This window comes from Ovis canadensis, chromosome X, assembly GCF_042477335.2.
Source record: "Ovis canadensis isolate MfBH-ARS-UI-01 breed Bighorn chromosome X, ARS-UI_OviCan_v2, whole genome shotgun sequence".
NCBI lineage: Eukaryota > Metazoa > Chordata > Mammalia > Artiodactyla > Bovidae > Ovis > Ovis canadensis.
The window spans coordinates 66,516,371-66,529,898 of NC_091727.1; the positions used below are offsets into that span (position 1 = coordinate 66,516,371).

Consider the following 13,528-nt stretch of genomic DNA (forward strand, 5'->3'; position numbering starts at 1 on the left):
GATACACTACCCAATAGTTTCTTATTAAGTCCTTATCACTACAAAAAGTAGTGTGATAAAAGTAGTATGAAATATGACAAAAAGCATAAAAGCCTCCTGAGTTCCAGGCAACTTTACCATCTAACACAACCACAAAACATGGTAAAAGACAGAGGTCATCCCACAGCCTAGTTCTTGAACAGATGGGGTCAGAGCCACTACAAAGGAGGCCTAGAAAATAGCTGTGAGGCAGATGGCACAAGAAAGTGACCTTGGCTTCTTAAAGAGTTAATATCAGTTAATTTCCCTTTGAGAAAGTAACAGGTTTGCCTACCTGTTCTTGAAGAAACAAGTCATTGGCAATATGCACTATTTTCTCCACAGCAATGATGCTTCCAATACTATGAATTTCAATGTCTGCCATCATGGTGAGGACAAGGATGGCTTCAACCAGAAGCTGACGGTACTCTGGCTGAGGTACACGATTCAGGACAGACTCCACATGAACAGAGAATTTAATCTCGCCTGGAGTCATCTGTGATAGAAGGGGGAAAAAAAATCAGTTCTTAAGAGCCCATTGTGCTGGGAGGCATCAATTACCTATTCTGAAATGCAGAAGAAATACTGTAGCCAAGAGCACTGTTTCAGTCTCCTTTAACGTAATTGAGTGAGTAAATAGGTTCAATCTTTCTGGAAGGCAATCTGGCAAGTATAACAAGCACCATAAAAGTGTCAATGCCTTCTAACCCATAATTCTGCTTCTGGAAGTTCATCCTAAGGAAATAATTCAAGAGAGGATAAAAGCCCTATATGCAAGAGTGTTTTACAGCAGCCTTAGTCACAAGTATAAAACTAGAAGTAATCTAAACATGGGAATGGTTGTGCAAATAATGGCATATCATGGTATGCCATTATGAGTTTCTGTAGAATCATTAAAAGAATAAATAAGATGACTGTGGATAAAGGAAAAATTTAAGTAGAATCTAAAACTGTATATACATGACAGTTTGAGAATAAGGTAAAATATTTATATACTATTAGATTTAAAAAGGCATGAAGAAATATAAAGTTATTTTAGGGTAAAATGGATTAACAAATAATTTTTGGTAAAACTGTATTAAGCATACACTTTAGGATGGCAATGTAAATTTGGAGTCTAAAGGACTCAAGCTCTGCCTTTGCCACCTTGGAAGCCCCAATTCTATGACCTTGGAGAATTTACTTTTCTAAATTTATATGCTTGTCTGTGAACTAGGAACTACAACCCCTTTCTTAGCTATCTCACATAGTTGTGCTGAAGATCAAATTAAAGACGATATAAAGGTGTTTTGAAGACTCATAAAGGTACATTCAGGTATGTATTATTATTAATTTGTTAACATTTTAATCTGGCTTAAAGGCAGAGAGAAGATCAAGAAAGGACACAGTGTTCTTTACTAGAGAAAAAGCCTCTAGGCAGGAGTGGAGCCCTGAAGCACAGCATTAGCTTTCTGTACCCAGCCCTCCAGTCATGATCTACAATTCCAGGGTGGGGACTGTAGCAGAAAATTCTGCTATCTGGTCTTACTAATTTGAGTTCCTTTGTTGATTTTATTTGCAAGCTATTTCTTCATAATTTTAGTCTGATTGGGCAAAAAGCAAAATATGAAAGCACCATCTAATCTATGTCTGTGGTTTATGGCAATGTTTTCCAACCAGGATTATATTATCAGCATTATTCTAAGGATTTTTTTAAAGTACAGGTGCTCATGTTCCATCCCTGGAGAGCTGGAGATAGTTTGGGTTACTGTGATATATAGTTAGAGCTAAGGACCACTGGTTTATGATCACTGGTTTATAGTTTACAAGCATCTTGGTAGAGAAAGGTAGGGATGAGCAGGATGGGGGCATGAGAAGTCATTCATTCATTCTTAGATTCATTCTCATCTGCCATTTCCAACTCTGGCAATATTCACATAAATCAGTCTAACTTAACCATTAAAAGAAGCTGTCTTTATATAATTAATGTAATACATAATTATTCTCTAATATTCCCATTCTATTTTTTAAAAAAAATATTCTCTCCTTTCTTCCAATGCATTTCATGTTCAGTTGATTTATGAAAGCACAGATTTGTTATTTTGAAAAGTGATCACTGAAATACTTTAGCCAGACAAGCTATCAATCACATAAATGTGAAAGACAGAATCTTACCTCTCTAGTGGTTGAAGAAGGAAGAACAAAACCTTCCACAGAAAGTCCGTGACACTGCAAAACAGCAAAAACCTGTCACCAAGGATATGCTGACAACTAGAAGACTGTAAGGAGACACTTAGATGCTGAGTAATCACAGGCCAGTGAAAGGCCCTGCAGCCCACGCGTCTTTGCCAAGGAGTTGCAATTGAATGTGTGGCAAGAAGCAGGGTTGGACTTAGGGTACTCAAGGTTCATCCTCTACTTAGGGGAGTAAAAGGCTCAGGAGGATCTACCTGTTGGATAGCCTAGTCCTAAAGATTCAGAGACTATCTAGGAGGATACCATGGTAGGTTCCAGAGCCATCACAACTAGACTTCAGAAAGATTTTTTAGGCTAAAGAGAAAAATTAAATATATGCATGTACTGATATGCATAATTACTACATTTTCTAGTTAAGCATCCCCCATCAGCACTCCTGATCCCCTCACCCTGCTCTACTTTCTCTACAGTACCTGTCATCATTCAACATTCTGTATAATTTATGTGTTTTATTTATTGTTTATCTCTCTCTAGTAGAATATAAGTTCTACACAGGACAGAGATTGTTGTCTGTTTTGTTTTCTGTTGTATACCTGTGAGCACCTAGGACATTGCTTAGTGCACGGTAGATGCTCAAGAAATACTATATGAATGAATGATGGTCTATATCCCTCTCACCATCAATTCAGTTATTAAAAAGCAATGGGAATTAATAACTTGCCATTTTATATTTTAAAGAAATCTAAAACATCATATTTTAAATCACAGATAAATATTCCAATTCAACAGGTTTATCAACTCTACCAGACACTCCCATCCCATGTCTCATATGCCAAATAACAATCCTTATACAGACAATTACCAGCCTAGAAACATATGTACACAGTGATTATGTTACATTCATACTCTGAAAGGAATGGAATGAAAAATACAGACGGCATTTGTTTTTCCTCTTTATATTAGGAGTTTAAGTTCGTGTTTCGATTCTGCCACAAAATACCCAATTTTCCCAGTTAGATTTGAATGTTCCTTCCCTTGTATTCTCATAGCCTTCTGGGTTTGTACTTCTATCATAACACTTTTGGACTTTCATTATAGCTGCTATGCAAAAAGATGGTATCTGGGTAGAAGAGCACCTAGTACCTGTAGTCTGTGAAACTGAATTGCCACAAGCCAGGTATAAATGGAAAGATAAAGCACATATCTGTTAACACTGTGCTGTAGTTGTTTTAGGGCTTCCCTGGTAGCTCAGATGGTAAAACGTCTGCCTACAATGTGGGGAGGCCTGGGTTCAATCCCTGGGTCAGGAAGATTCCCTGGAGAAGGAAATGGCACCCCACTCCAGTACTCTTGCCTGGAAAATCCCATGGACTGAGGAGCCTGGTAGGCTACAGTCCATGGGGTCGCAAAGAGTCGGGCATGACTGAGTGAAAAAAAAAAGAAAAAGAAAAATAGTTGTTTTATGGAAGGAAAACAGCTGATAGGTACTTTTTGAAAGAAAGATTACCAGAGCTGATAGCTTAAGGAATCCATTTTCACTTTTCCAAAGGATCGCCTGATTCTGTCCCTGGAAGCACATCAGTGTGCAAAAGGGAGAAACATAACTAAAGATTTTGAAGTCCTGGTTGAAGTGTTCTTCAGGTCATTATCAAGGGCAATGAAGCAAAAAACAGCACCTATGAGACTATGAATGAGACCCATGAATGAGAACTACAGTCTTCTTGGTCTTACAAATCTGTCACAATCATAATGGTGTGATGTCTCCTGGAATGTCTTTGGCAAACTAGGCCTTTGACAGAAAAACAAAAATTGGTCACACCAGTAGAGTCTTTGGACTATTGGCATCACTATGACTGTGTTTATTTAGTAGTTTTCATCCAAGAAAGAATATAGATAAGAGTTTCTCATAAAACTTCCCATACGCCACAGTTGTTTTACTACAGTAACATTTGGTTATTAACAGCACATTGTTACAATAACATTTCTACTCTGCAATAGCTACAAAGAACGTGTCTTTATCACTGCATCCATTCAATTGGCAGTAAGTATATCACAATGTTTCACAATGTCCAACTATGGGCAAAACGATGAGCAGTGATGTTTCTGAAATGTCTTTATAAACCCCACAATGGCAACAGTAATGGAGAGAGACTAAATTATCAATAATATCAAAATAACAAATCAACTATTTCATTTTAATGTTTTCTTCTAGGTTTTATCCATAAGAGCATATGTCTTTTATATAATTGCAATGATATCACAGTCATGTCATATCTCAGACAAGAAAACTGATAATTTCATGAGGAGGGTAAAATAAAGAGATACCTATGGTGTATTATGCTTACCTTCTGCAAAACTTTCCATACTTTTTGATAAAATCCAACTGGGACTCTGTTCAATGCGCCATCCAGCCTTCTTCGGCGTTGCCATTGACCTTGACGACTATCTTTAGATGTCTGTTGACCAAATGCACTAGGGAAGGACCCACTACTTAGACTCATAGAGGTTCCAGGTGGCTTGAGAGAAAAACAGAGAAAAGAACATAAATCAAAAGTCACCTCTGTTTTTATGACTAATGTATGATAGCACAATGAATAATACACACACTCAGCAGAATTATAAACCACAAATTTAAGTGTAACAGCCAAGACACAGAGGTTATAGTGAAGCTAGCAGATTTATGAGTAGCTAGCAGCAATGTAAACAGATACAATCCTTTTAGAAACCATCTAGTGATACATAAGAAGAGCCATAAAAATACTGATGACATGGGAGGTTCTTCACTGTCTCTTTCCAAGGTTATTTCTGTTAAACTTTTAACTGGTCTATGGCTTAGTTTGTTGCTCTCATAGGCTATAACACAAGCTTCAATTTAAAAGAATTGAAATAAGACACAAAGTATGGTATCTTACTACAATGAAATTAAATTAGAAGTCAGTAGCAAAAGGAAATTTGGAAAATTTACAAATATGTGGAAATTAGACAACATATCCCTAACTAACCAGTGGGGTAAGAAAGAAATCACAAGGAAAATTAGAAAACACTTTAAGATGAATGAAGTTGAAAACAACATACCAAAACTTATGGGATGCAGCTAAAGAGAACTTTATTTTATAAATGTTTGTACTAAAAAAGAAGAAATATCTCAAATTAATAACTAAACCTTCTACCTTAAGACAATGTAAAACAGAAGAAATGAAGAGCAAACTAAAATGAAAGCAAGAAGAAGAAAAAATTAAGATTATAACAGAAAGAAAAATAAAATAGAAAACAAAAATAACTGAGGAAAAGCCAATGAAACCATAGTTTGTTTCTTTGAAAATCAACATCAACAAAATTGAAAAAGATTTATCTAGACATACTGAAAGAGGGAAATGTATTAAAAATCAGGATAGAAAGCGAGGACTCACTTCCAGCCTTAAAGAAAAGATTATAAGGATATACCATTGGTAGCCATATTCCCAAGATGGCAGTGTAGAAGGAAGTGCGCTCATTTCTCCTGTGAGAATTCCAAACTTGTAACTAACCAATGAACAGTCATCAACAGGAGAATATTGGATCCCACCAAAAGAAAAAAAAAATCCCCATGTTCAAGGGCAAAGGAGAAACCCCAACAAGACAGTAGGAGGAGTGAAATCGCATTTAGACTCAAACTTCATACTGGCCAGAGATGCTCAGAGGGCTCAAACCAAACCTTGTGCACACCAGGACCCAAGTACCCCAAAGAGACTGAGCCAGACCTGCCTTTGAGTGTTTAGGTGTCTCCTGCAGAGGCACAGACCATCAGTGGCCTGCTGTGGGGACAGGGGCTCTGGCTGCAGAAGACCTGGGAGGCGCAGGGTGTGAACCCCACATAGAGCCACCGAGCAGACAACCCACAAACTGGAGAACAATTATACCAAAGAAGGTCTCGCACTGTTGCAAAATTTGAGGGCCCACAGCAGATTTCCCAACCTGGGGATCCGGCAAAGGGACTGAGAACCCACAGGGAATTTGACTTTGGGGGCCAGTGGTATTTCACTATAGAACTTCCACAGGACTGGGGGAAAACGCCCTAGGAGGGTGCACATTGTGTGCACCAGGACCCAGGAGAAAGGAGCAGTGACCCTACAAGAAACTAAGCCAGATGTGCTGTGAGAGTCCTGGAGTCTCCAGATGGGTCAACAGTGGCTGCCGTGGGGTCAGGGGCACTGAGTACAACAGTCTTGGCATAAACCCCTTTGAAGGAGTTCACCATTATTGCCATTACCCTTACTATCAGTTCAGTTCAGTCGCTCAGTCGTGTCCGACTCTTTGTGACCCCATGAATTGCAGCACGCCAGGCTTCCCTGTTCATCCCCATCTCCCGGAGTTCACTCAGACTCACGTCCATCGAGTCAGTGATGCCATCCAGCCATCTCATCCTCTGTCGTCCCCTTCTCCTCCTGCCCCCAACCCCTCCCAGCATCAGAGTCTTTTCCAATGAGTCAACTCTTCCCATGAGGTGGCCAAAGTACTGGAGTTTCAGCTTTAGCATCATTCCTTCCAAAGAAATCCCAGGGCTGATCTTCAGAATGGACTGGTTGGATCTCCTTGCAGTCCAAGGGACTCTCAAGAGTCTTCTCCAAAACTACAGTTCAAAAGCATCAATTCTTCGGCCTTCTTCACAGTCCAACTCTCACATCCATACATGACCACAGGAGAAATCATAGCCTTGACTAGACGGACCTTAGTCGGCAAAGTAATGTCTCTGCTTTTGAATATACTATCTAAGTTGGTCATAACTTTCTTCCAAGGAGTAAGCGTTTTTTAATTTCATGGCTGCAATCACCATCTGCAGTGATTTTGGAGCCCCCAAAAATAAAGTCTGACACTGTTTCCACTGTTTCCCCATCTATTTCCCATGAAGTGATGGGATCGGATGCCATGATCTTCATTTTCTGAATGTTGAGCTTTAAGCCAACTTTTTCGCTCTCCTCTTTCACTTTCATCAAGAGGCTTTTTAGTTCCTCTTCACTTTCTGCCATAAGGGTGGTGTCATCTGCATATCTGAGGTTATTGATATTTCTCCCGGCAATCTTGATTCCAGCTTGTGTTTCTTCCAGTCCAACGTTTCTCATGATGTACTCTGTATATATGTAGCTCAGTCGGTAAAGAATTTGCCTGCAGTGCAGGAGACCTGGGTTCGATCCCTGGGTTGGGAAGATCCCCTGGAGAAGGAAATGGCAACCCACTCCAGTATCCTTGCCTGGAAAATCTCATGGACAGAGGAACTTGGTGGACTGCAGTCCATGGGGTCACAAAGAGTCGGGCACGACTGAGCGACTAACACATAACACAACACTCTGCATATAAGTTAAATAAGCAGGGTGACAATATACAGCCTTGAACTACTCCTTTTCCTATTTGGAACCAGTCTGTTGTTTCATGTCCAGTTCTAACTGCTGCTTCCTGACCTGCATACAGATTTCTCAAGAGGCAGGTCAGGTGGTCCATTATTCCCATCTCTTTCAGAATTTTCCACAGTTTATTGTGATCCACACAGGTATGCCAAACTACAGGGAGGGAACACAGCCCTGCCCATCAACAGAAAACTGGATTAAGATTTACTGAGCATGGCCCCACCCATCAGAGTAAGACCCAGATTCCTCCCATCATGAAGCTTCCACAAGCCTCTTATCCTTATCTATCAGAGGGCATATAGAATGGAAACCACAATTACAGAAAGCTAACCAAACTGATCACTGCATCACAGCCTTGTCTAGCTCAGTGAACTATGAGCCATGCCATGTAGGGCCACCCAAGATGGACGGGGCATGGTGGAGAGTTCTGACAAAACATGGTCCCCTGGAGAAAGAAATGGCAAACCACTTCAGTATTCTTGCCTTGAGAACCCCATGAACAGTATGAAAGGCAAAAAGATATGACACTGAGATGAACTCCCCAGGTCAGTAGGTACCCAATATGCTTCTGGAGAAGAATGGAAAAATAGCTCCAGAAAGTATGAAGAGGCTGAGCCAAAGCAAAAACAACCAGTTGTGGATGTGACTGGTGATGAAAACAAAGTCTGATGCTGTAAAGAACAATACTGCATAGGAACCTGGAATGTTAGGTCCATGAATCAAGGTAAATTGGAAGTGGTCAAACGGGGGATGGAAAGAGTGAACATCGACATTTTAGGAATCAGTGAACTAAAATAGATGGGAATGGGCGAATTTCATTCAGATGACCATTATATCTACTACTGCAGGCAAGAATTCTGTAGAAGAAATGGAGTAGCCCTCACAGTAAACAAAATAATCTGAAATACAGTATTTGGGTACAATCTCAAAAACAACAGAATGATCTCTGTTTCCAAGGCAAACTATTAAACATCAGAGTAACCAAGTCTATGCCCTATCCACTAATGCCAAAAAAGCTGAAGTGGAACTGTTCTATGAAGACCTACAATAACTTCTAGAGCTAACACCAAAAAAAGATGTTCTTTTCATCATAGGAGACTGGAGTTTGAAAGTATGAAATCAAGAGATAACCTGGAGTAACAGGCAAATTTGGCCTTGGAGTAAAAACGAAGCAGAGGAAAGGCTAACAGAGTTTTGCCAAGAAAATGCACTGTCATATCAAACACCCACTTACAACAACACAAGAGACAACTCTACACATGGACATCACCAGATGGTCAATACTAAAATCAGATTGATTATATTCTTTGCCGTATAAGATGGAGAAACTCTATACAGTCAGCAAAAACAAGACTGGGAGCCGACTGTGGCTCAGATCATGAACTCCATATTGCAAAATTCAGACTTAAATTGAAGAAAGTAGGGAAAACCACTAGGCCATTCAGCTATGACCTAAATCAAATCCTCTATGATTATATAGTAGAAGTTACAAATAGATTCAAGGGATTAGATCTGATAGACAAAGTGCCTGAAAAATTACGGACAGAGGTTTGTAACATTGTACAGGAGGTGCTGATCAAAACTTTCCCCCAAAAGAAGAAATGCAAAAGGGCAAAACGGTTGTCTGAGGCCTAACAAATAGCTGAGAAAACAAGAGAAGTGAAAGGAGAAAAGGAAAGATATACCTATCTGAATGCAGAGTTCCAAAGAACAAGGAGGGACAAGAAAGCCTTCCTAAGTGATCAATGCAAAGAAATAGAGGAAAACAATAGAATGGGAAAGACTAGAGATCTCTTCAAGAAAATTAGAGAGAAAGGGTCCCAAGATAGCAGAGGAATAGGATGGGGAGACCACTTTCTCCCCCACAAATTCATCAAAAGATCATTTGAACTTTGAGCAACTTCCACCAAACAACTTCTGAATGCTGGTGGAGTACACCAGGAACCCACCAAGGCAGCCTAATCTCTTCAAAAGAAGGCTCAGTTAAGTTCAGTCGCTCAGTCATTGTGAACCCATGGACTCCAGCATGTCAGGCTTCCCTGTCCATCACCAACTCCTGGAGCTTGCTCAAACTCATGTCCAAGGAGTCAGTGATGCCAACCAACTATCTCATTCTCTGTCATCCCCTTCTCCTCCTGACTTCAATCTTTCCCAGCATCAGGGTTTTTTCCAATGAGTCAGTTCTTCAAATCAGGTGGCCAAAGGATTGGAGTTTCAGCTTCAGAATCAGTTCTTCCAATGAGAATTCAGGACTGATTTCTTTAGGACTGACTGGTTTGATCTCCTTGCAATCCAAGGGACTCTCAAGAGTCTTCTCCAACACCAGTTCAAAAGCATCAATTCCCTGGCACTCAGCTGTCTTAATAGTCCAACTATCACATCCATACATGACCACTGGAAAAACCATAGCTTTGATTAGACAGACTTCTGTCAGCAAAGTAATGTCTCTGCTTTTTAATATGCTGCCTAAGTTGGTCATAGCTTTTCTTCCAAGGAGCAAGCGTCTTTTAATTTCATGGTTACAGTCACCATCTGCAGTGATTTTGGAGCCCCTCAAAATAAAGTCTTTCACTGTTTCCATTGTTTCCCCATCTATTTGCCATGAAGTGATGGGACTAGATGCCATGATCTTAGTTTTTTGAATGTTGAGTTTTAAGTCAACTTTTTCACTCTCCTCTTTCACTTTCATCAAGAGGCTCTTTAGTTCTTCTTCACTTTTTGCCATAAGGGTGGTGTCATCTGCATATCTGAGGTTATTAATATTTCTCCCAGAAATCTTGATTCCAGCTTGTCCTTCATCCAGCCCAGCATTTCACATGATGTACTTTGGACATGAGTTAAATAAGCAGTATGACAATATACAGCCTTGATGTACTCCTTTCCCTATTTGGAACCAGTCTGTTGTTCCATGTCCAGTTCTAACTGTTGCTTCTTGAGCTGCATACAGATTTCTCAGGAGGCAGGTAAGCTGGTCTGGTATTCCCATCTCTTGAGTAATTTTCCAGTTTGTTGTGATCCACAGTCAAAGTCTTTGGTGTAGTCAATGAAGTAGAAGCAGATGTTTTTCTGGAATTATCTTGCCTTTTCTATGATCCAAAGGATGTTGGCAATTTGATCTCTGGCTCCTCTGCCTTTTCTAAATCCAGCTTGAACATCTGGAAGTTCACAGTTCATGGACTGTTGAATCCTGGCTTGGAGAATTTTGAGCATTACTTTGCTAGTGTGTGAGATGAGTGCAATTGTGCAGTAGTTTGAACATTCTTTGGCATTGCTTTCTTTGGGATTGGAATAAAAACTGACCTTTTCCAGTCCTGTGGCCACTGCTTAGTTTTCCAAATTTGCTGGCATATTGAGTGCAGCAGTTTTACAGCATCATCTTTTAGGATCTGAAATAGCTCAATTGGAATTCCATCACCTCCACTAGCTTTGTTTGTAGTGATGCGTCCTAAGGCCCACTTGACTTCGCATTTCAGGATGTCTGGCTCTAGGTGAGTGATTATAGCATCATAATTATCTGAGTAATGAAGATCATTTTTTTGTATATTTCTTCTGTGTATTATTGCCACCTCTTAATATCTTCTGCTTCTGTTAACTTCATATCATTTCTGTCCTTTATTGCGCCTATCTTTGTATGAAATGTTCCCTTGGTATCTCTAATTTTCTTGAAGAAGAGATCTAGTCTTTCCCATTCTATTGTTTTCCTCTATTTCTTTGCATTGATCACTTAGGAAGGCTTTCTTATCTCTCCTTGCTATTCTTTGGAACTCTGCATTCAAATGGGTATATCTTTCCCTTTATCCTTTGCCTTTAGTTTTCTCAGCTATTTGCAAGGCCTCCTCAGACAACTATTTTGCCTTTTTGCATTTCTTTTTCTTGGAGATGGTCAAAAGAAGGTAGGACAAAATATTAAAGACAAAAACAGAGACAAAGGATTTAGGGTCAGAGATCCATCCTGGGAAGAGAGTGTTGAAAGAGGATAAGTTTCCACACAATAGGAAACTCTCTTACAGTTGTGACAGTGGGGACCTTTGGAATCTCAGAGGTCAACATCATCATCATCATCATCATCATCATCATCATAATAATAAAAACCCCAAACACACACACAGAATATGTGCCTAAGTGAAACTACTTGCAGAGAAGTGGCTCAGACACTTGTGTCCGCCAGCAGCAAGTGGGAGCTGGGTAAGTAGGCATGGGCTGCATCATTGTTCCTTAGGGTAAGGACTGGGCTTGAATGCCTGAGGACAATCTGAATGGGCTAATGTGAGATAGTAACCCAAACCCAGAGAGACAAACATAGAAAAAAAAGGACCCTTCCTGTGAAAGGCTCTTACTCCCCATGGTCACCCCTGGCATGCTCAACAAAGGAGTCACCTTTGTTGAGAACGAAGGATTGTGCCCTAGCGAATACCAAAGGAGAGCAAGTTGGCTGCATTCAGGGCCCTCCCTCCCCTGAGGCAGAGAGGCAGTGGGACAGCCAGAGCTGTAAGGCAAGGGGCTGCTATAATCTTGGCCCCAGAGACTGTATCTTTCACCAAACTGTGAGCAGGTTGCCAGTTGCAAACCATGTCTTCCTGGGATCCTGGGTGGTTCACATGTACCAGGAGTGTCACAGAGAAGCTGAGATCAGCTTCCCAGAGGAGACACACAGCATACCTGAGACTGTACCCTCTGACACACCCAGGAGACCGAGTGGCCAGGACCAGGGAGGTGCATAAGTTACACAGTCCACCGGGACAGTGCGTTTACCAAGCACCCAGTCGCCTGAGCAGCTTGGACCTGGGAAGGGCACAAAATGCACAGCCTATCTGGGTCTGTGCCCATATGGAGCACCCAAGAACCTGAGTGGCTTAAATGTGGGAAGTGCAAGAAACGCAAGACTCACTGGAGCCTAAGCAGTGTGGAAGTACATGCTGCCTTGGGCTGTGACAAACCCAGTGTGGTCCATCCACTGCACACACCCCACACACATGCCAGCAGTATTTGTTTGAAGTGTCTGTCTCTCCCCACAGCACAGCTGGACAAGTGAGCCTAAATAAGTGGCCACCTTCACCACCTTGTGTCAGGGCAGAAATTAGACACTATAGACTTGGAAACAGAGGAAGCTAAAATAAAGAAGGAGGAAACCACCCTGGAAGTGACAGGTGCAACAGATTAAAACCCTGTAGTTAATGTTGAGATGGTGTATTTGAGGGGTAACTATAGGCCATGAGAACAAGTATAAGTCAAAACAACAGACTATCTGACACTGAACTGACCCCACACTGCCCACAATAGCTCCAGAGCTACTCCTAGATATATTTTTACTATTATCACTTTGTATTTTTTAAAAAATATTAGTTCTTAATTACTACTTTAACTTTCATTTTTATACCTACTATTACCTTTCTAAAAAAACCCTATTTAAAAAAAAACAAACTCCATATATTTCTTTAATTTTCACGATTTTTTTGTATTTTTTATATTGTATTTTTGAGAGTCTAACTTCTATTCTAGGTTTTTAATCTTTGCTTTTTGATATTTGTTATCAATGTTCTACCTTTAAAAATCTAATTTTCACTATCCGTTTTCACTTAGAGATTTGATTACTGGCTTGATCGCTTTCTCCCTTTTTGACTTTCCCTTTTCTCCTCTGGGTCACCTCTACCTCCTTTCTCCCTCTTTTCTTCTCTATATAACTCTGCGAATCTGTTTGGGTGTTCCTGGCTGTGGAGAACACTTAGGGATTTGATTACTGGCTTGATTGCTCTCTCCCCTTTGACTCTCCCTTTTCTCCCCCAGGTCACCTCTATCTCCCCTCTCCCTCGTATCTTCCCTATATAACTCTGTGAATCTCTCTCAGTATTCATGGCTCTGGAGAGTTGTTTCACCATTAGCCAAAGGGTTTTATCTTCTGTGTGGCATGGATGGAGAAGTCTTGAGGCTACTGCAAGAAGAGGACTGAAACCCAG

At 40.5% G+C, this 13,528-nt stretch overlaps 1 protein-coding gene across 6 annotated transcripts in view; it reads right to left on the bottom strand.

Moving 5' to 3' along the window:
- PHKA1 (phosphorylase kinase regulatory subunit alpha 1) overlaps window positions 1-13,528 on the bottom strand; it is a 171,525-nt gene that overhangs the window by 1,611 nt on the left and 156,386 nt on the right. For all 6 annotated transcript variants that reach the window (XM_070291836.1, XM_070291835.1, XM_070291834.1 and 3 more), the window contains 3 exons: window positions 4,539-4,709; window positions 2,173-2,226; window positions 314-514 (listed from right to left, as the gene is read on the bottom strand). In XM_070291836.1, the coding sequence (XP_070147937.1) occupies window positions 314-514; window positions 2,173-2,226; window positions 4,539-4,709 (426 nt within the window). The remainder of the gene's footprint in view (window positions 1-313; window positions 515-2,172; window positions 2,227-4,538; window positions 4,710-13,528) is intronic.